Source organism: Marmota monax, unplaced genomic scaffold (genome assembly GCF_021218885.2).
Source record: "Marmota monax isolate L192 unplaced genomic scaffold, Marmota_monax_Labrador192_F-V1.1 WCK01_AAM20220418_F8-fsc00002, whole genome shotgun sequence".
NCBI classification, from domain to species: Eukaryota; Metazoa; Chordata; class Mammalia; order Rodentia; family Sciuridae; genus Marmota; species Marmota monax.
Window position 1 is genome coordinate 23,364,060 of NW_026693571.1, and position 23,118 is coordinate 23,387,177.

Genomic DNA, 23,118 nt, shown 5'->3' on the forward strand with positions numbered 1-23,118 from the left:
ACACTGTAGCCGTATCTTTAGGTTCAACTGTCATGTATTATTTCACCCAGTAACTGCCTTCCTAAACTTTTATTTCAGAGAAATGAAAACTTACATTCCAGAGAAATGAAACCCAGACATGACAACTTTATTCATAATAACCAAAAACTCAAAGCAGCCCAGATGTCCATCCATAAATGGGTGGTTAAACAGTGATTCATCCATACTGTGAAGTAGAAATAAAAAACACCAAACTGCTGATACGAACAACCTAGATCAGTCTCCATAGAGTTATGCTGAGTGAAAAAAGTCAATCCTAAAAGATTACATTCTGTACAGCTTTACATAACATTATTGAAATGATTAAAATTACAGAAATGGAGAACCTCTTAAAGACTCTAGGGCTTTAGGTGGGTGGGGGTGAGAGGGAAGTGGGTGTGGCTATAGACAGGCAACCTGTGGGATCCTGTGAGAATACAAGTATTCTGTACCAGCCAACGTCAATATTCAGATTGTGATATTGTGCTACATCTATTGTGCTACGTGTAGTTGGTGCGATGTTATCTTGGGGAAAAACGAGTAGATTTTTCTATGAATTTCTCTATGAATTCTTATAACTGTCAATCTATAATTGTGTGAAATTAAAATTCTCATTTTAAAAAAAAATAAAACAAAAATGTAGATAAAATGAAATCAGTTGGGTTTAAAATTTTATATATATATATATATATATATATATATATACACACACACACACACACACACACATACACATACATGTATATATATATATGTACATACACACATATAATTTTTAAAAAATAATGTTTTGCATGCAGTGAGAAAGAAGAACAATATTACTGGGTACATGTGAATGTGATTTGAAAAATGACAAAACAAAAATCTATATTGAAAGTTTCTTTGAAATAAATATCTACTAGTAGATTTTTAGGAAATTACCATGAATGAAAAATAATTAACACTTTTCTAGACTCGTTTTATGGTTAATTTTACCTAGAAATGGAACTGTGGCCTATCAAGAGGTTGAAATAAGAGCTGGAAGGACCAGGAGAAGGGAGGAGGTCTTTGTGGTCACTGGAGTCCTTTCTTCTCATTCCCTATGAGAATTTGCTCACTGCTTCCCAGCTAGAGTAGCCCAACAGTCTTGTAAATGGCCTCCTAGAATTAAGCTCTGTCTTTGTCTGACCTAAAACCCAGTCTCCCTGGATGCTCCTCTATATAGAAAATTCCTCTCTTCAGAGCCCATGAGGCTGGTGCAGGGCAAACAAGGACATCGTCTCCAGTTGGGGTTTGAGGCCCAGCTCTGCTTGTTACTAGCTGTGTGGCTTTGGCAAGATACTTAACTTTGAATTGGAGTTTCAAAGTTATGTAAATTCCTCAAATTTATGTAACACAATCCACAGAGTTGTAGCAAGTATTATAGGAAACACATCACATCATTAGCATAGTAGATACTTAATAAGTAGCAGCTATTGGAACTCTGTTTCATATTCGCTATTAGCTTCTCTTCCTATATTCCTCTACCAATACCATCTCTAGTCAAGTTGCTCATTCTCATCACACAATGGCTCCATCTTCAACACACAAGGCTGTTTTAATTTCCTCATGTTTTTCTAAGTGTATTACATGCTTCTGTTCCCATATACAAATTCTCTTTATCTTTGAATTCTCCTAGTCTGATAAAATCTTTTCAATTCTACACTTCATTGATTTCCTTTCTTAAAAAATTTCTCTACACACACACACACACACACACACAAGTTCTATATATATATATATATATATATATAATCTACAGGGAAACTGGTTAACTGTTTTAACTTCTTGTTGTAATTACCCTTGCGAGAGATCCTTGTAGCCAACTGTGAATGGAGTGTCAGCCAGCTGTATGATCCTGGAACCTCTAAATGGACAATTAATGCAGGCTGTTTTCTTTCCTTCCTGAATAGGGAATGAAATGCTTGAAAAGTACCCATTCTGGATGGGAAGTAAAAGGATTATGACCATGTTTTCAAGTTAAAGGAACGTTTTCTTTCCCTTGTGGGAAGTAAAGCATAAATGTTCTTACAGTACAGGGTTGGGAAGAAAGGAAGACAAGTGCTCTGTTTCCTATTTCTTCTTATTTTTACTCACTATATGAACAATTGTAAAAACCAAGAAAGAACAATAATTACAATAACAAAAGAGGAGACTTTAAAAATTATCAATGAATCAAAAGCATAAATATTTATATGTGTATAAATAAATAGGATTATCTCTAACCAAAGAGTTAGGTAGATCCTTTACACAGGTATGATATATTTATTGAGTATTTACTATGTGCTAGACCTGGAGGTAGGCATCAGGGATATGCCAACATATGCCTGAATTCAAGTAGCTTACCAACACGAGGAGGACCTAAGAAATAAAGTGTAAGAAGCAGGCATATAAAATTACCTGGCAAACAGCTGATAATAAATATAGTTACTATATCAACACATATTATTTATTTTAGATATAATACTTAACACATTAAATTTCTTTGAGATAGGCATAAATTCACTGGAAAAAAATCAATATTTGAAAAAAATCACCCAGAATTGGGTGAGGTGGCATACACCTGCAATCCCAAGAACTCAGGAGGTTGAGGCAGGAGGATTGCAAGTTTGGGACCAAACTGAGCAACTCAGTGATACCCTGTCTCAAAATAAACAATTAAAAGGCTGTGGATTTAGCTTATTGGTTATGGAGACCCTGGATTCAATTTCCAGTACTGAAAAAAAATCACTCAGAATATTATAATTTTCTTTGAAAATAATGACAACAGCCATGATCTAGCCAACGCAACAGGCTTGATGTTTCAAAGCTGCATGTAATAATTTCCAAAGTATACTACAATGGTTAAATTTAATTCATCTGTGAATTTTAAAATCAGTTGATAAAAAAGAAGAACTCTTTTCCCTAATGGCTATAGAAGAAGGGGACGGGTGCAAATTCTTTCTGAATTCGGGCAGAGATTTTGAGTCATAAATTAATGTGGTGCATGTGCATAAAGAGATCATTAGGAATATGACTGCCAGGTCATGTCTCTATCCTGGCTCTCCCTTCCTCCAGATGTCCAGGGAACCAGGATGCAGGGTGTCATTACTAAGGAACTCCACAGAAATGGACAATTTAAGTCTCCAGTATCTATCATGCTTATCAAACAAAGGGAAAATACTGCTCAATTTTTAATATCACTTTTCAACCTTTCACTAGAGTACCTTTCTTTGAATTACAATCTCTGATGTGTAAAGCACCACAAGGAGAATAAAAAATGGAACAAGATGTGACTTACTGAATATTTCTTTAATTGCAATTTTTATTTTAACATAAAAGACTCAGAAATCACATCTGGAAAGAAGCAACACCTTTAGTGATAACAAGCCAATTAACCACAATAAATAACCAATAATCCTTTTCTCAGTGATCTAAGTCAGGTTATAGACTGAAACTTTTCTGCTGATCTTCGCCATGAGACCCTACATCTCTTTTCATTCAATCATGCTTTTCCATCTTTATATCTGAGTCTAAAACAATGTTGTGCTTCTTCCCTCAGAAAGGTCTTTTCCATCTGCTCTTTCCTCCTGGTTCACCCTGCCCAACTCCAGACGAGGCCTTCATTATCACGTTCCTTCAGGTTTGCTCTAGTCTTGGCTCATTCAATTCATCCTTCATGTCAAAACTAGAACAACCTTCCCTGAATATGTCACCTTCTTCATTTTACCTTTGGCTCCAGAATAGATCAAAGTCTTTTGGAGCTTCATATTGGCCTACAATATGAATTCTAAACTTCAAATTTCCTTTCCCAGTAACTCAATGTCCTTGCTCTTCCTCAACGCATTCTACTGTCTTCTACTTCTTTTTTTTTTTTTGCAGTCTTTATTATTACTCCAAGAATTATTTATTTATTCATTTATTTTTGCTTCCAGCTCAAGTAATCTCTGCTGATCCTTCAAGATCAAGTTTAAAGCTTACCTTCTCCAGGGAGCTTTTACTCACATTTCCTTTGCTTAACTCTTCATTCTGTATACTGTTCGGTTCTTTCAATATCTCATGTACACCATTTAACACAATATAGATAAGCAATGCTGATATTTATATACAGATACATGCATAAACGCACATTTTCTGAAATGTCTGTACTGTTTACTGTTTCATACAATTTATTTATTTAGTTATCTATGTATGTATTTCCATGTTGGAGATCAAACCCAGGACCGTATACATGCATGTAAATGGGTTTTGTATTTCCAAGTAGACTGTAAATGCCTTCGAGGCAATTTCCCTATGGTGTAATTGACTTTCCAGGTTGTTCCCCTTCGAATCTGCTCATCAGTAAGTGTATTTTGATTGATTAATTATTATTTATACCTTAATATTTTACTTTTCAGTTTAGGCATATTTTACTTTTGTCATATACTTAGAATTTATTTAGAACCAGAAGGTACCACTGGTAGATTGTTTTATTGTTCATATTTATTCATTCCCTCTTTTCCTTTATGTGGAATAAGTACACTTAATCCGCCCCATTGATTTTGGGCTTGGCCATGGGACTTGCTTTAGTTAGAGGTCTGTGGGTGGATGGGACATGTGCCATGTCCAATCAAGAAGTGCAGGAGGCACTGTGGGTTTCTGCCAGCCTCTTTTGCAACTGCTCTTTGTAATGAGAATAGCCTGATCCAGACTGGGATGTTTCTTCCACTGGGGCTCTGGCATTAGAAACTGCAGAGAGCAGATCTGCAGTTGACCCACTGCCTGCAGCAGAAACATTGCCAAATCACAGCCTTCATGTTTCATCAATGAGAAATAATTTATGTCACTGATACCCTGGAGATTTTTTGCTACACAGAAAAACTGATGAATAAAGAACCTTAGAATTAATCTAACTTCCTTTTTTTTGCAGAAAAGGAAAGAGGTTAGCTTTTTATGGTTAGCTAATGAAAGAGTTATGACACACATTGCAAACTAATAATTTCCAGTTCTCTCCCTCTCTCTCTTTAAAACATGAAATTCCTGGCTTTTTATTGTTCTACAATTTGGAGAAATAGAATTCAAATCATTTGAAATTTGGGGCATTGGCACTATCTGTAACTGACTGCCCTCCTGGTCTGGCATTAACTTTCAGAGAGCAGGTAGAAGACTATCTAAAAAATAAAGTGTACTGTGAGTGTTACATGAGATACACTTCTACCTGGAAGATATTCCCTCTAAAGCCTGATCTTACTTGGTAGTAGATAGAATGAAATGTCTTTGTGAATCCCTTTTAGGCCCATGTCTTCATATATATTGTTAATCTAAAATATTTATTTTAAAATATTTTGTGAGCAATTTGCTTATAATAAAAAATTCTAATTTGGAGTTGGGTGTAATTTCTTAATAAGCAGTCTCTCTGATGTCAGTTTCATCTCCACTTTGATACCAAATGGGGACTTTAAAATTCTTATCCTTTTCTTTTACAAAATTCAGATGGAAGTTTTCTTATCATTATGTGCTTCAGTATATCAGAACCTAAACTTGGTTCTGAAGTTTTGTGTACTTAGAAATGAATTAGTTTTCCTAACTCTGTGATGTTTGGTCTCTAAAAACTGAGACACTAGTCTGCTTAATTAAGTTCTCATTGAAATTAGTAATGTTTTTACTTTCTTTGGCATATCAAATTTTTGAGAGTAAAACAAATAATATGAAGCAAATTTTCTATTTATAACAAAAATAGTACTTCAGTTCATGTTTTGCGAAATAAATGTTTTATAGGATAGTCACTTTTAGCTATCTTTTAAAACACACTTCTAACAAAGAAAACAAAATGTAATAAATCAGACTGGGTAACCAAGTAAATTATTTGTATTTAAATTTTTTTTCTCCTTATTTTGATAGTATGATAATCTTACCTTTGTGAAAATACATCCCGGTAAGGACTGCCATGTTGCAATGCAATTCCATATCCCCGATCAGCAACGGTATTCCCAATGGTGTAAAATGAACAGTCTGGATCATTGATAGCCACATATTCCAATACAGCTGCATCCCATACAAAAGCATAATTTCCATATTTTACCTGTAAAAATATGGAAAAAAGAAGAAAATAGTAATTAAAGTTGGAATTACAAGTAACAAAAATTTGACAAAAAAGATTACATTGGTTAAAAAAAAGGCACATATGTCTAAATAAACAATTATTTTGATGGATTTGGTTAATTTATAACTCTGTTTTCTTAGAGATATAATAAAGATGGAATGTTAAATATGCATCTAGGTAACATTGCTTGTAGTGATTATTTACCACTCAGGGGATCATTATAAATGAAAGAAAAGAAGACATGTCTCTGAGTTTCTGAGTTCGGTGACTTTTGTAACTGGGCTTTTTCTTTTGGGAATCCTGAAGACTACGCCTTTGGAGTTGTTACAAGAGATACTGACTCGCCTGCCAGGTAGGGGAACTGTGACCACCGACAGAAAAAGCCCAGTGGCCCGCGGCGGGACAGAGCTTCCAATCACTCCTGCAAGGTAGGCGGGCCTGCGACCCACCGGCAGAAGAGGAGCAGCGACCTGCTGAGAGGCAGAGCCGCCCCCTCCCCCCTGCGCCTGCAAGGTAGACGGAACTGTGACCACCATCAGAACAGGCCAGACCTGCAACCGAGAGACAGAACAGGCCCAGTGGCCTGAGGAAGGGTAGAGCCGCCCCCCCCACCGCGCCTGCAAGGTAGGCGGACCTGCGACCCACTGGCAGTACAGCCCCAGAGGCCTGCAGAGGGGCAGTGCCGCTGCCTGCACCTGCAAAGTAGACAGAACTGTGACCACCGACAGAACAAGCCTAGCGGCCCGCAGAGGGACAGAGCCGCCGCCCGCGCCTGCGAGGGAGACTTTGCAACTATACAAGACCAATATAAATTTATAGGGGGAAAATTCAATAGCACAACAGTTTCACCAAGTAGAAAGGAACGCGAACAGTATGAAGAGACAAGGAAAGAAAGGACCACAAGCATTGCAGGTCAACTCAACGTTAGAAGAGGTAATAGCTGCAGCAGATGGAATGTCAGATAAAGAATTCAGGATATACATGCTTCAGATGATCTGGAGTCTCAAGGAAGACATCAGACAGCAAAATCAGACAATGAAAGATCACTTCAACAATGAATTACATAAACAAATCCAAGAAGCAAAAGATCAACTATACAGGGAAATAGAGGTTATAAAAAACAAACAAACAGAAATCCTAGAAATGCAGGAAGCAATAAGCCAACTTAAAAACTCAATTGAGAATACTACCAGCAGAGTAGAACACTTAGAAGACAGAACATCAGACAATGAAGATAAAGTATTTCAACTTGAAAAGAACATAGACAGCTTAGCAAGACTGTTAAGAAACCATGAGCAGAACATCCAAGAAATATGGGATAACATCAAGAGACCAAATTTAAGAGTCATTGGGATACAAGAAGGGACAGAGTTTCAAACCAAAGGAATGAGCAATCTATTCAATGAAATAATACGAGAAAACTTCCCAGACTTGAAGAATGAGACAGAACCCCAAACCCTAGAAGCCTACAGGATGCCGAATGTGCAAAATCATAAGAGACCCACACCTAGACACATTATAATGAAGATGCCCAACATACAGAATAAGGAGAGAATTTTAAAAGCTACAAGAGAAAGGAAGCAGATCACATTTAGGGGTAAGCCAATCAGGATAACAGCTGATCTTTCAACACAGACTCTGAAAACTAGAAGATCCTGGAATAACATATTTCAAACACTGAAAGAAAATGGGTTCCAACCAAGAATTGTGTTTCCAGCGAAATTAAGCTTCAGGATGGAAGATGAAATTAAAACCTTCCACGATAAACAAAAGTTAAAAGAATTTGCAGCTAGAAAACCATCTCTTCAAAACATCCTTGGCAAAACATTACAGGAAGAGGAAATGGAAAATAACAATGAAAACCAACAGTGGGAGGTAGGACACTAAAGGGGGGAAAATAATCAAAGAGGAAAACAAACCATGTTTAGTAACATAAATAAACAAATATGGCTGGAAGAACAACCCATATCTCAATAATAACCCTAAATGTTAATGGCTTAAACTCACCAATCAAGAGACACAGGCTAGTAGAATGGATCACAAAACAAGACCCAACAATATGCTGCCTACAGGAGACGCATTTGATAGGAAAAGACATACATAGGCTGAAGGTGAAAGGTTGGGAAAAATCATATCACTCATATGGACTTCGGAAACAAGCAGGAGTATCCATACTCATATCAAATAAAATAGATTTCAAGCCAAAGTTAATCAAAAGGGATAAAGAGGGACACTACATACTGCTCAAGGGAACCATACACCAACAAGACATAACAATCATAAATATATATGCCCCAAACAATGGTGCAGCTATGTTCATCAAACAAACTCTTCTCAAGTTCAAGAGTCTAATAGACCACCATACAATAATCATGGGAGACTTCAACACACCTCTATCACCACTGGACAGATCTTCCAAACAAAAGTTGAATAAGGAAACTATAGAACTCAATAACACAATTAATAACCTAGACTTAATTGACATATATAGAATATACCACCCAACATCAAGCAGTTACACTTTTTTCTCAGCAGCACATGGATCCTTCTCAAAAATAGATCATATATTATGTCACAGGGAAACTCTTAGACAATATAAAGGAGTAGAGATAATACCATGCGTCCTATCTGATCATAATGGAATGGAACTGAAAATCAACATAAAAGAAGGAAGGGAAAAGAATACATCACTTGGAGAATGAACAATAGGTTACTGAATGATCAATGGGTTATAGAAGACATCAAGGAAGAAATTAAAAAATTCTTAGAGATTAATGAAAACACAGACACAACATATCGGAATCTATGGGACACATTGAAAGCAGTTCTAAGAGGAAAATTCATTGCTTGGAGTTCATTCCTTAAAAAAAGAAAAAACCAACAAATAAATGATCTCATACTTCATCTCAAAATCCTAGAAAAAGAAGAGCAAAACAACAGCAAAAGAAGTAGAAGGCAAGAAATAATTAAAATCAGAGCTGAAATTAATGAAATCGAAACAAAAGAAACAATTGAAAAAATTGACAAAACTAAAAGTTGGTTCTTTGAAAAAATAAACAAAATCGACAGACCCTTAGCCATGCTAGCGAAGAGAAGAAGAGAGAGAACTCAAATTACTAACATACGGGATGAAAGAGGCAATATCACAACAGACACTTCAGAAATACAGAAGATAATCAAAAATTATTTTGAATCCTTATACTCCAATAAATTAGAAGATAGTGAAGGCATAGATAAATTTCTTAAGTCATATGATCTGCCCAGATTGAGTCAGGAGGATATAGACAACCTAAACAGACCAATATCAATTGAGGAAATAGAAGAAACCATCAAAAGACTACCAACTAAGAAAAGCCCAGGACCGGATGGGTATACAGCAGAGTTTTACAAAACCTTTAAAGAGGAACTAATACCAATACCTTTCAAGCTACTTCGGGAAATAGAAAAAGAGGGAGAACTTCCAAATTCATTCTATGAGGCCAACATCACCCTGATACCTAAACCAGACAAAGACACTTCAAAGAAAGAAAACTACAGACCAATATCTCTAATGAACCTAGATGCAAAAATCCTCAATAAAATTCTGGCCACTCGGATACAAAAACTTATCAAAAAAATTGTGCACCATGATCAAGTAGGATTCATCCCTGGGATGCAAGGCTGGTTCAATATATGGAAATCAATAAATGTTATTCACCACATCAATAGACTTAAAAATAAGAATCATATGATCATCTCGATAGATGCGGAAAAAGCTTTCTACAAAGTACAGCATCCCTTTATGTTCAAAACTCTAGAAAAACTAGGGATAACAGGAACATACCTCAATATTGTAAAAGCAATCTATGCTAAGCCTCAGGCTAGCATCATTCTGAATGGAGAAAAATTGAAGGCATTCCCTCTAAAATCTGGAACAAGACAGGGATGCCCTCTCTCACCACTTCTGTTCAACATAGTTCTCGAAACACTGGCCAGAGCAATTAGACAGACGAAAGAAATTAAAGGCATAAAAATAGGAAAAGAAGAACTTAAATTATCACTATTTGCAGATGACATGATTCTATACCTAGCAGACCCAAAAGGGTCTACAAAGAAACTATTAGAGCTAATAAATGAATTCAGCAAAGTGGCAGGATATAAAATCAACACGCATAAATCAAAGGCATTCCTGTATATCAGCGACAAATCCTCTGAAGTGGAAATGAGGACAACCACTCCATTCACAATATCTTCAAAAAAAATAAAATACTTGGGAATCAGCCTAACAAAAGAGGTGAAAGACTTATACAATGAAAACTACAGAACCCTAAAGAGAGAAATAGAAGAAGATCTTAGAAGATGGAAAAATATACCCTGTTCATGGATAGGCAGAACTAACATCATCAAAATGGCGATATTACCAAAAGTTCTCTATAGGTTTAATGCAATGCCAATCAAAATCCCAATGGCATTTCTTGTAGAAATAGAGAAAGCAATCATGAAATTCATATGGAAAAATAAAAGACCCAGAATAGCAAAAACAATGCTAAGCAGGAAGTGTGAATCAGGCGGTATAGCGATACCAGACTTCAAACTATACTACAGAGCAATAGTAACAAAAACAGCATGGTACTGGTACCAAAACAGGCGGGTGGACCAATGGTACAGAATAGAGGACACAGAAACCAATCCACAAAACTACAACTACCTTATATTTGATAAAGGGGCTAAAAGCATGCAATGGAGCAAGGATAGCATCTTCAACAAATGGTGCTGGGAAAACTGGAAATCCATATGCAACAAAATGAAACTGAATCCCTTTCTCTCGCCATGCACAAAAGTGAATTCAAAATGGATCAAGGAGCTTGATATCAAATCAGAGACACGCCGTCTGATAGAAGAAAAAGTTGGCTACGATCTACATACTGTGGGGTCGGGCTCCAAATTCCTCAATAGGACACCCATAGCACAAAAGTTAATAAGTAGAATCAACAAATGGGACTTACTCAAACTAAAAAGTTTTTTCTCAGCAAAAGAAGCAATAAGAGAGGTAAATAGAGAGCCTACATCCTGGGAACAAATCTTTACTCCTCACACTGCAGATAGAGCCCTAATATCCAGAGTATACAAAGAACTCAAAAAATTAGACAATAAGAGAACAAACAACCCAATCAACAAATGGGCCAAGGACCTGAACAGACACTTCTCAGAGGAGGACATACAATCAATCAACAAGTACATGAAAAAATGCTCACCATCTCTAGCAGTCAGAGAAATGCAAATCAAAACCACCCTAAGATACCATCTCACTCCAGTTAGATTGGCAGCCATTATGAAGTCAAACAACCACAAGTGCTGGCGAGGATGTGGGGAAAAGGGTACACTTGTACATTGCTGGTGGGACTGCAAATTGGTGCAGCCAATTTGGAAAGCAGTATGGAGATTTCTTGGAAAGCTGGGAATGGAGCCACCATTTGACCCAGCTATTCCCCTTCTCGGTCTATTCCCTAAAGACCTAAAAAGAGCATGCTACAGGGACACTGCTACATCGATGTTCATAGCAGCACAATTCACAATAGCTAGACTGTGGAACCAACCTAGATGCCCTTCAATGGATGAATGGATAAAAAAAAATGTGGCATTTATACACAATGGAGTATTACTCTGCATTAAAAAATGACAAAATCATAGAATTTACAGGGAAATGGATGGCATTAGAGCAGATTATGCTAAGTGAAGCTAGCCAATCCCTAAAAAACAAATGCCAAATGTCTTCTTTGATATAAGGAGAGTAACTAAGAACAGAGTAGGGTCGAAGAGCATGAGAAGAAGATTAACATTAAACAGGGATGAGAGGTGGGAGGGAAAGGGAGAGAGAAGGGAAAATGCATGAAAATGGAAGGAGACCCTCAGAGTTATACAAAAGTACATACAAGAGGAAGTGAGGGGAAGGGGAAAAATAATATAAGGGGGACAAACGAATGTCAGTAGAGGGAGCAGAGAGAGAAGAGGGGAGGGGAGGGGAGGGGAGGGGAGGGGAGGGGGGATAGTAGAGGATAGGAAAGGCAGCAGAATACAACAGACACTGGTATGGCAATATGTAAATCAATGGATGTGTAACTGATGTGATTCTGCAATCTGTATATGGGGTAAAAATGGGAGCTCATAACCCACTTGAATCAAATTGTGAAATATGATATATCAAGAACTATGTAATGTTTTGAACAGCCAACAATAAAAAATTAAAAAAAAAATAAAAACTATTGCCAAGCTTTTACAATAAAACATTTAGGAAGAGTGAAAAAAAAAAAAAAAAAGAGATACTGACTCTACTGGGTTATTAGGTTTCCATTTCAGGCAGGTTTCTGCATACCCAATATGGGATCCCATTGCACATGACCTATATTATAAATAAATGCTCACAACTTACATTGAAGAGAAACAACTAACACTCCCTGCTGATAAGGATTTCCTGTCCCATGTCCTTCTAAATTAATCTATTGGCACATGTGGTTTAAAGGTGTCTTACAGTTGGACTTAAATGCCCCTTGGTGGGCACTGCAGTAAGGGAAAAAAATTACAGCCTTTTATATCATCATTTAGGAAACACTATTTTATTCTGGGTCATGTGCTACTTTTTTCCTTCTCAGTAAGCATTCATATCCTAACTCCAAATTACCACAAAAAAAGAAATTGTCTTAAACCTATAAATAGTATACATTTAGAATTGTGTTAAATACAAAAATTGAATTTAATGAATTCATAAAAGAAGTAGAACTAATAATTAAATTTAAAGTTAATTTATTTAAAGTAAAAGAATATTATAGCATTATTAAACAAGGAAAAGCAGCACTGGTTTAGCATTCAGAAGGTTACTGGGATAATATGTCTTATAAATGAGGCTTTATAAAAATTTTCAATGATCTTTCAACAGACATCAGAAAGGCATTTAGCAAAACAAAACACTTATCTTTCTACTTGTAAACTAAGAAGGATAAAGATTTGTCTTTAGTGAGATATAGAATAAACAATTTGCAAATCTATTGAAAGCTGAAACTTTAATGACACTATTATTAAAGTCAAGAAAATAGTGTGTACTAAGAGGTTAAAAATGTATATATACAAATTGTTTGCTGTTCTATTAATTCATCAATAAAAGATCATAAATAATTTGAGAAAAATATCATTTACACAAAATATAAATACTTAGTGAGAAATTTAATGATCAATGAGTATGAGCAGTATTAAAAATACTCCAACACCTGACAGAAGACTTGAAATCTCTTCTGGATAAAAGATAGTGTATTCCTAAAAAGATGTCGATCCAATTACAAAATAAATGTCAGTTTTCCTCAGATTACTTGAAACTTAATGTAATATTAGATGAAACCTAAAGGACATTTTAGGATTTATTAAGATCTTTGGAAATTTAATTGGAATAAAATGGATGAGAATGGTAAACAAATTATGAAAATGAAAAATAATAATTGGAGATGTAGAATGCTAATTAAACACATTATAAAGTCTAAAAATAAAATATCACAGAACTTGTTTGACAATTTAAAAAATAAATAAAACAGAAAAAAGCATATTATTATAAAAATATATAAATGTCGTATAAAAGCTGTATTATGAAGACTATAATTTAAATTATTGTGACAAATATTAAAATTCAAAAAATGAGACTGAGACAGCTGGTTATTTCCAAAAGGTCAATATTAAAGCACTACATCATGTTACATAAAACAAATTTCTGTAGTATAATAAGTTAAATACAATGAATAAATTGACCCAAGTAAAAAATTAAAAAGTGAAACTAGAAGAACATGTAGGATTGCATTTTTCTGACACTGGAAAAAGAATGGGATACCTAAACATGAAAGTAATGGAATAAACTATAAAAGAAATAGTTGATATTAAACTTCCCCCTTTTAAAATATGTTTTCTTTCTCAATAAAGATTTTTGCATGAAATAATGAGTGGCCTAAAACCTTTAGACAAGTTACATGTGCTCAGTGGATACATGCCATCTTTTGTTGAGGGTGGACCCCAACCAGACCCTAAGGTAATAAATTAGATTAAAGTTTTTCTACTGAAGAAAGCATCCATATTGATAGTCAGTACTATTTATGGAGTGCATACTGCTTTAGGCACTATGTCAGGTACCACAGTTCAGTGTTTCTCACAATTACCTGGGGCATCTTATATGAGAAACCCAGATTCAAGATGTAGTCACCAACATACTGAATTAAATGCTTGAGGTTTAAGAACTGAGAATGTGCATTTTAGCCACCTTGACAGTTTGTGCATACCACTTTTTGAATACTACTGATGCAGGTGATAAAAAGTGAGTAATATAATGAGGAATAATTTTACATACATGAGACAATAAAATTCTAAGCACTGAGAGATTCCTGGAGTATAGTGGGAGAGACAAGAAATACTTGATTAGGTTTTCTTTGCACTGACTTTTCATAGCCATAAAATAACCTTCTCCCTTTCTCTGATCCTTTGCACTAGACACAAACTTTCAGATCTGCTTCTAAGCTTCCTAGGTCTAAACCAACAACAATACAGAGTAGTGACCTTGAAGCTTCCTCTAGAAACCTACTTTGATTTTTGCAACTCTCTTCTGTTTCAAACCACCACTCTGGCCTCCTGGAATTTCTTGCAGCTTCTTTACAATCCTCCAAGGACTTACCCAGTTGGGGACTTATTACTTTGCTGTTAGAAAAGTGTTCTAGCATTATTGTTACTGCTTTGTGAACTGTGGATTTCTATTTAAATGTATAGTAACATTATCATTGCCATTATATATGTTGTTTCTAGCAATTTAATGGTACAGAGCATTATGAATGAATTTTTTAAAAGAGGAGCATTAAAACACAGTATGATTATAGCCTGTAGCAATGCCAATGAAATGTTACCTAGTAACCCAAAGTATTTTAGCTTTTAAAAATGCCCCTGGCCTTTTTCATCAACTAAAACATGCAATCACTGTCTTGGATGATTTTTAACCGTCAAATTAAAACCATCTAGAAAATACTCATCAGCAAAATCTAAAGTCACCTTTCAAGAGAATAACAATTGAAGGGTTATTCTAGGAAATTTTAAATCCATCTGACTAGGTGATGTATATTTCTCAAAATTTTTCAACTAGCCCTTATTCTTGAGGTCATGTTTGGATAGCCGGCTGAATTGTATGTCACTAAATTATTTACCAGTGGATTCTATACCAACAGAGTGCTTCATACTAGGTTAAATAAAGGTGAATTTGGATGCTTCATCTTAACATATTACAAGTCCCATTGTGAAAAAAAAAATCCAAAGTGACATCTACCTCCAATGTTATCAATCTCTGTAACCCGAGGTGGAGATGCTAAGGTGCTGTGGTGACTGATGAACAGCAGTAGCTATTGATACTCAGCACCTGTGTCCTCAGAATGGTTGAGATACAAATAGCCTGTGATATGTTTCTCATTTCTGAGAAAACACAGAGAGCTAGGTTTTGTTTCTATTCCTATATTATTTGCCCAGAATTTCTTTTAAAGTCAATTTTACTAACAATATTCATTCTCCAATTCTAAGATCTTAAAGGTAAGTAAATAAGGGATATCAAGGCAAAACTTGAGCCCCTTTCCTCAAGCTGTTTATAACTTGGTAGTAGAGATATGTCCAGTACTAGATTGCTGTAGCGCAATCATATTTTGGTAAGTGTCATAAGAACAGCTTCTATTTAAAGTAGTTTAAAGAAATGGAAAATTGTCATTGAGGAGAACTAGATAGTCTGCTCAAATATTCTGGTAACCAAAACAGTTGTACAATAAAACCCCAAATATTTAAGTTCCATATCTGTAGTGAGTAACTGATTAAACACAGATACTCTTTGAAGAACATTTCTTGTTCATGCACAAGAGTTTTTTTTTTTCGTTTTCAGTATTCCATCTGTCAAGTGAAGAACTGTAAACATTCACTGTTATTCTCTCAAATATTTGCATTTCTTGCCAAGTAAAGTGAAGGATGGGAAAATGTATTTTCAAAACCTGCACCTGTGCTCCTTATCATGTTATGGACTGTGACGTATTTCACTTCCTCTGTGGACTGCTCTTGCCTGTTTGCCCCTGTTCCAACATCTCCATCATAAACTAGCACTGAAAGCGCTTTAAAAAGAAAATTTATTAGGCAGCATAGCCTCCCATAATAACTGCAGAAGCCCATGCTATGAACGGAGTTATCACTATCTATATCCTGCCATTCTTGATCTGAATTGGTAGACTCATGTTCTTTCTCACAGGAATTTTTAAATTTAATAAATCTCTTAAAAGCTCACTTCAAAATCTAAAGCTACAGAGGGGCAACAGGGATGACTCTTTCTTCTTAAACAACAACAACAAAAAGTCAGTGAAAAGATGGCATTTAAATCCAAAGTGTAAGATGGTATTTTCTGCCATTAAAGAAGGAATATACTATCTCTCCTAAATTTCTTCCTTATAATAATAATATTTTTGTGAAGCATTTTTTAAAATTTTACAAATGCCTCTTTTACATAAATTTTTTTGTTCATTACAACACTGTGAGGCAGCTGATGTTATGATATCTACTTCACAAGACCATATAACTTACGGTAAGTCATACCAATCATTAGCGGTAGATTTGGAAGTTCAGTTCAAGACCATCCCCTATGTTATTTTCACTACATTAAAGATAAATTCCTGGGAGACACTGTCTATATGAAGGAAAAAACATGTGAGATAGCAGCCTTTAAGTCATAGCCCATCTAGTTTGAGAAATGACATTTATGTAAATAAACATAATACAATATAGTATGTGGCAAGAACCATACAAAAAATGCTATGATTGCATCATTAAGAAAAAAAAAAGTTGAACTTATAAAAAGAAAGGTTGTTATTTGTTGAAGTCACTGGAATGAATGAATATTTGGTTTCTATGACTATGGACCCCTGAGGCTTATTGATTCTCTGAACATTGTTATCAAAGCTTTCCTCATTCTCAAGATTGAAACCAAAGCAGATTTTTAAAAAAATTAACACAAAGTCTGGAGGTTGGAAATCTATGATTTTTGTCTACCAAATAAAAGTCAAAAGGTCTGAGAATATATGTGAGAGAAATAAATTCAAACCTTGTATGCTAAGCTGCTAACTTCTTTACCGTTTTAACTAATGGTCAATGGGGGATAAAATCATTGTGAATTATAAGCAAAAAAGAGTTATGATTAACCCAGAATCGATCTATAGTGGTCCTTAAAATTCATTGCCCACATAAGTCCTTAAGATGAGATGGCTTTAATATTTATGACATATGATTCTAGGTGGTGGCCTCTTCCCACTTTAGGCAAATGAATAATTTAGCAGCATTCATCCATTCTTCTGAACTTATGCAACACAATAAATCATGATCAAGTCCAAATTTAAGTACTTAAGATTGACTTTAAAAATATATATGATTTTATTTACTGCTGCATCAATTGTTGACCTACCATATTTTATATATTCTATGTTGAAATTCAAATTTGTGCTCTGAGATAGTCATCAGAGAGCACAAATTCTCATAAAGGAGATATGAATGTGTTTAAAATAAATCAATATCAATTTTTTGAAGAATACCTTTGTTTAACTTAGAAAAGAAGGAGGTATAACTATGTCTACATTTATCTCTTTCCCATATTTTTGAAACCTTTGGAATATATATATATTTAAGTTTCTTAAAGCATACTGGGAATTTAGAAAACTGAACAGTTTCCTTCCATTCCACTGATAACAAGGTTGGAGTCCTAGGTAATAATATGGAAGAGGACTATCATCAAATCTCCTTTGGGTTCAGTGAGAAAATAAGTGGAAACTGCAATGAAACAACAAAAAGAAATAAACAAACAGAAACAAAAACTACATTTGCAAGTCCTCCTGATTTCCTTTCTTAAGACATTTGTCTCCAATAATGTATGTGTTCTGTTGCCTTCTAATGGCCAAGACGTTTGTTGCAGGGTGGAAGAAGACCTCCCAGTCTTTGAACCTGGCACAGACCAGAAGACTGGAGAACCCACAACTTCTGTATATCTTAGGAGAGGAATTTGTTTTGACTCACAGACAGTGAGAAAGGACATTTTATACCTTTTACAATTAGTAAGACTGTCAATTCCTGGTTGTCATTTAACAACCAGACCTATGTCCTCATGAGCTGACAAAGAAAAATAACTACTCAATAGTGAGAACCACCATCAGAGAGAGAGAAAAATAAGTTAGAACAAATGAGCATATTCTAGGGAAATGGCACTATGGTAATGGGAAAATTACAAATTTAACAGAAAAATAAAAAGAGCACTTAGCTAGATTCAAGTGAGTCCCAAAAAGCCTATGAGGCTATAAACAAAGTAACCCTAAATTCTCAACCAAAAAGTTGAACAGATGAATCAAAGGAGAAAATGCTCATAAATGCAAGCTCAAATGGAAGAAGAAAGACAACAACTCCTCTGGTTCACCTGGGATGCCACAATCATGGTAGTACTAAAACCCCATGTCCTGAGAAACCTTCTAGGAAGGAAGTAGATGCAGAAGGTTAGAGGGGAAAGTACAAAACCCATACATACCATAAATAAAAAACGAGCTTAAAGCAACTGTTTTCGTAGCAGATGGACATGGCATGGATTATGTGCCTTCCATAATAGCTGTCACTACTTCTCCCTGGCTGCTGATGTTGGCAACTGTGATTTTCTGTTTATAATATTGAATCATCTGTTGCACACCTCTGAGTGCTGAGACATGCAGCTTAAGTGCATTGTAATCATGAGTGTTAATAGTCCTTGGCCTGTGGATTGACTGTTTCCTTGGTATTGAAGTGATGTTAATTTAATGTTTAACATTGTGAATACTGTGATCATTTTTTCCTGAGAGTTCATATAATGAAAATGAGAATGATTATAATACCAATGTCACCATGACCCAGACATTACCAAAAAAGAAGGCTAAATGACTGTGTTACCTTATTAAAAAGGAAAGGACACTAATAGCTGGATGAAGGAGATAAACAACCCACACAAACTATTGATGATATCTAGAAAAGAATTTGGACTTGGGTCTGATGGAAAAGGAAATATGAAAGCACTTATCTAGACTGACTTTCACAAATTTTAGAGAAGCCTGGGAAGGATTTTTTTTTTAACCAGAAAGTGTATATGGAGTGTTAGAGTTTTTAAAAACAAAAACATTTTGGCTGGGCACTTGGAACATACCTGTATTCCCAATAACTTGGGAGGCTGAGGCAGTAGGGTAATAACTTTGAAGCCAGCCTCAGCAACTTAGTGAGACCCTAAGCAACTTACTGAGACCCTGTCTTAAAATAAAAAATAAATGCCCTCAGCGGTTAAGCAACCCTGGGTTTATTCCTGGTATCACAATTAATTTAAATTAAATTAAATTAAATGAAAACCTTTAAAAATAAATGTGTATTACAAAATATACTATCTAAAGAGTCAACAGAAGATGAATAAAATTGGGGAAAATGAAACAGAGGGTACAAAAGTGGATATTTATAAATATTGGCATTTCTCTAAAAAAAAGGAGAAGCAGAAGAAAAATAGATAAAGCATCTGAAAAGGCAATACAAATGGAAAAAATACAAATGGAACAAATATGCATGTCCAACAACAATATGAAAAAGGCCCAAACTCATGCATGAGTATAAAATAAAAGACCAGTGGACAACTGCTTTATATCTATTGGTCTGATAACATTTAATATCAATTGCTGTTGTGAAAGCATAGAAAAGTATATTCTTATATATTACCAGTAGAAATCAGAAAAGGTCATAGCTCATTTCAAAAGTTACATCTGTGCAAATTAAAAAATATAGATACCCATTGGCCCAGCAATTCCACCTCCAGGATGGTATACCAGAGAAATAAAAAATTCAGATTAATGTACAAAGATACCCAGTGTGTCATTGTTTATTGTGGCACCAAAATGGAATAGTGGTGATGACCATCAATCATGGAATGATGATGCACTCCTGCCATAAAACATTATGGAAACTTGAAAAGTGATCTATTAGAATTATATAAGGTGCCAGTGGAGGATTTCTGTGATGTATTTTCAGGTGAGAAAAAGCAAAGCACAGAAACTGTTTACAATATTAATACTATTTTTGAAAACAACATGAATGACCAAAATTTATATAAATATGTGGGTTTATATGTATGCATATTATTATATTATTAGAAATACTTAGAGAAAAAATGGAACAGTGCAGTGTATCCCATTGGATATCTTTTTAAAGTAGAAAATTTGGAGATAAGGAAGAAGACAAACATGAGAGAAAACCAAGCACAGAAATAAAAATGAAGTGCCCTAAATGGCAAGGGTAGTTATAGCATTTATGAAAATTATATATGCAACTAAATAGGTGATTACAGAGTTTTTGAGTCAGTTGAGCCAAATTCACAATTTTTAGGTATACAGCTACTAATAAACAATATTTTTGTAATATGTTTAGAATTTTTAAATGGCATAATAACATACACAGTAAAATAATAGCTTTCAAGTGGTACATTGATTTATAAATTTCTAAGTACTAGGTTATTTATAATAACATATCACTAATTGCTTTTCTCTAATAACTGATTAATTTCTAGACTGGGAAGGCTATTGACTTACACTTAACTTATAACCTAACAATATGTTAATACAAATGATAATGGCAGAGGCTTGGAAAAAAATCCAACATGCATGAGAATTTAGGCTAACCTTGCCAGGTCTTGCCATTTTTCTATCTATACTATTCTTTCCCACGATGTCGGTTAGCATGTGTGTATACATTCTGATAAAACATTAAGTAAGAAATTAATTAATGACACTATAAAATAAACTAAGTCTAAACTAGTTAGATGCTTTAACTTCTATAAGAGAAAAATCAATTTTATTTATAATGGGGTTAACTTTCTACCTTAACAATATTTGTTCTTATTTCTCCCAACTCCTTAAATTGTCACCTTGGTTTTTGCACCTGAATCTTAGATAAGCCTTTCCTTTGCTGGAAATGTTTTCCTGTTCACCCTCTTCTCTCAATTTCCTCATTCTGATTATAGCGTCTACTAAGAGCTTAGCTATCACTTAATCCTGGAAGCTTTCCTTGATCCCAGGCTTTGGTTAATGTCCTTCTTACATGATCCTGTTGTACCTTCTGCGTATTCCTGTGACAGCACTTTAGCAGGCTCTATGATATTTGACTCTTTTAATTCCTCCTTAATTTTCCGATCTATTGGTGGCTCATATTCCATCCCATGGCACTGCAAGCCAATAAACCTGCAACTTTGTTCTTGATTTCCGGCTGCCTTGATCTGTGCATAGATTGGAAGTGTGCTCAGGGGAAAGACAATATAAATGTGAGTTTTCCCAGTGCAGTTCTCTATTTAACTGAATTAACTGCTTTGGGAAAAAGCATTTATAGGAGGTTAAGGGGAAAATTCAGCATTTGACTATTGCTCAGTACTAAAAAAGAGGTGGCTGTGTAATACCCAATCCTTTTTAAAAAACAAAATGGAAAGATTTTCTTATAAAATAAAGTGAAAAATGAGTAAATTAACTCTTAGATTAGGATTTGGAGAAAATGATATCACTCACTGTGCATGGTAGACTTTAAGTGACTAAATTCAGCATTTCCACATTATTACTTTGTCATGTTTTGGAAACATGATGACATTTCAAGATGATAGTTCACAGTCTATTACACATTACACAAGAGCATTAAAAAAGAATTTATATGGTGCTCAGTTGTCACAATTCAGTATCACACCAACTTCTCGGTCAGCAATGAGAAAATAAAGATATAATATAATAGCACTATTCATAAAAATATGGTTATCCAGAAGAGGATATGTGCTTTTTTATGTAAAGAAGCTGGTTATTGCATCAATTTGTATTAAATTCTATTAAGTGGCTTGATGAAAAACATTCTCTATCATGATCAAGGTTTATACACAGGAGAACAAAGATATGGTAGACATTTTGGTGCAAAATCAAATTGACTAAATCCCTGTAAACATATCACAAGAAGTATTTTAGAAATTTGATGATGACTGAAGCCTCAAAAATACAGCAACAAACCACACCTTGGTCAGTGTAATCTTGTGTAGATAAAATCACTAGCCTTTTTCACAGATGAACTTTTGGAAAATAATAGCATTAAAAAAATACCTCAGCACTTGAGATCTCTGTTTACAAGAATGCTTAGATGAAACTGGCTCTTAGTGACTGCAGCAGTTCTTAATTTATGAAAAGAGAAAGGAATGAAGAAAGGAAGGAAGTGTGAGGAATAGGGTGTGAAAACAGGGCATTTTGGAAGATGCCCACGTGTTTCTGGTAGGATACAGTAGAATGTGTACAGAGGGCTGTTAGGAACTTCCTATAGTAGGTCTATGCTTTTTGAATTCTTATCATCTGACTATGCTATAATTAATCAAAATAATTTACTATAATCCTCCAATCCAATCCAAATCATAAATCATGCTGTATTCAATATAAATCTAACCCAAGGCACATAGTATAATCATGTGCCATTTTTATTGACATAAAATAACTTTTTAATTGTAGCTATTATAGATGTGAAATGTAAATCATTGTGATTTTAATTTACATTTTCTGGATGACCAATGATGTTAATATGACGCTAATTAAACCCATTTTGTGCTTATTGAAAATTTGTATATCTTCTTTTATGAAATGACTGTTGGAGCCTTTGGCTTATTTTTATTGCATCATTTGTCTTTTTATTATTGATTTTAGGAGTTCTTTATATATTGAGATGCAAGCTCTTTGTCAGATATATGTATGTATGTTAAATATTTTATCCCATTGTGTGACTTGCTTTTAATTTTCTTAATAGTGTCTTTGACAAGTACATTTTTTTATTTTGGTAAAATGTAATGTATCAAGTTGATTCTTTGTTTATTGAATTTCTACAAGATATCATTTTTGTTCTATAAGCTCTTTTTCAAATTTCAATTGAATATTCATTCAATTTGGCAAGCCCTA

The 23,118-nt window shown here is 34.7% G+C and overlaps 1 protein-coding gene across 1 annotated transcript in view; it reads right to left on the reverse strand.

Annotated features, from left to right (window-relative positions):
* Positions 1-23,118, reverse strand: part of Grid2 (glutamate ionotropic receptor delta type subunit 2) — a 1,437,644-nt gene that overhangs the window by 124,587 nt on the left and 1,289,939 nt on the right. The window contains exon 14 of the mRNA XM_046459106.2: positions 5,910-6,076. Coding sequence (XP_046315062.1) covers positions 5,910-6,076 — 167 coding nt within the window. The remainder of the gene's footprint in view (positions 1-5,909; positions 6,077-23,118) is intronic.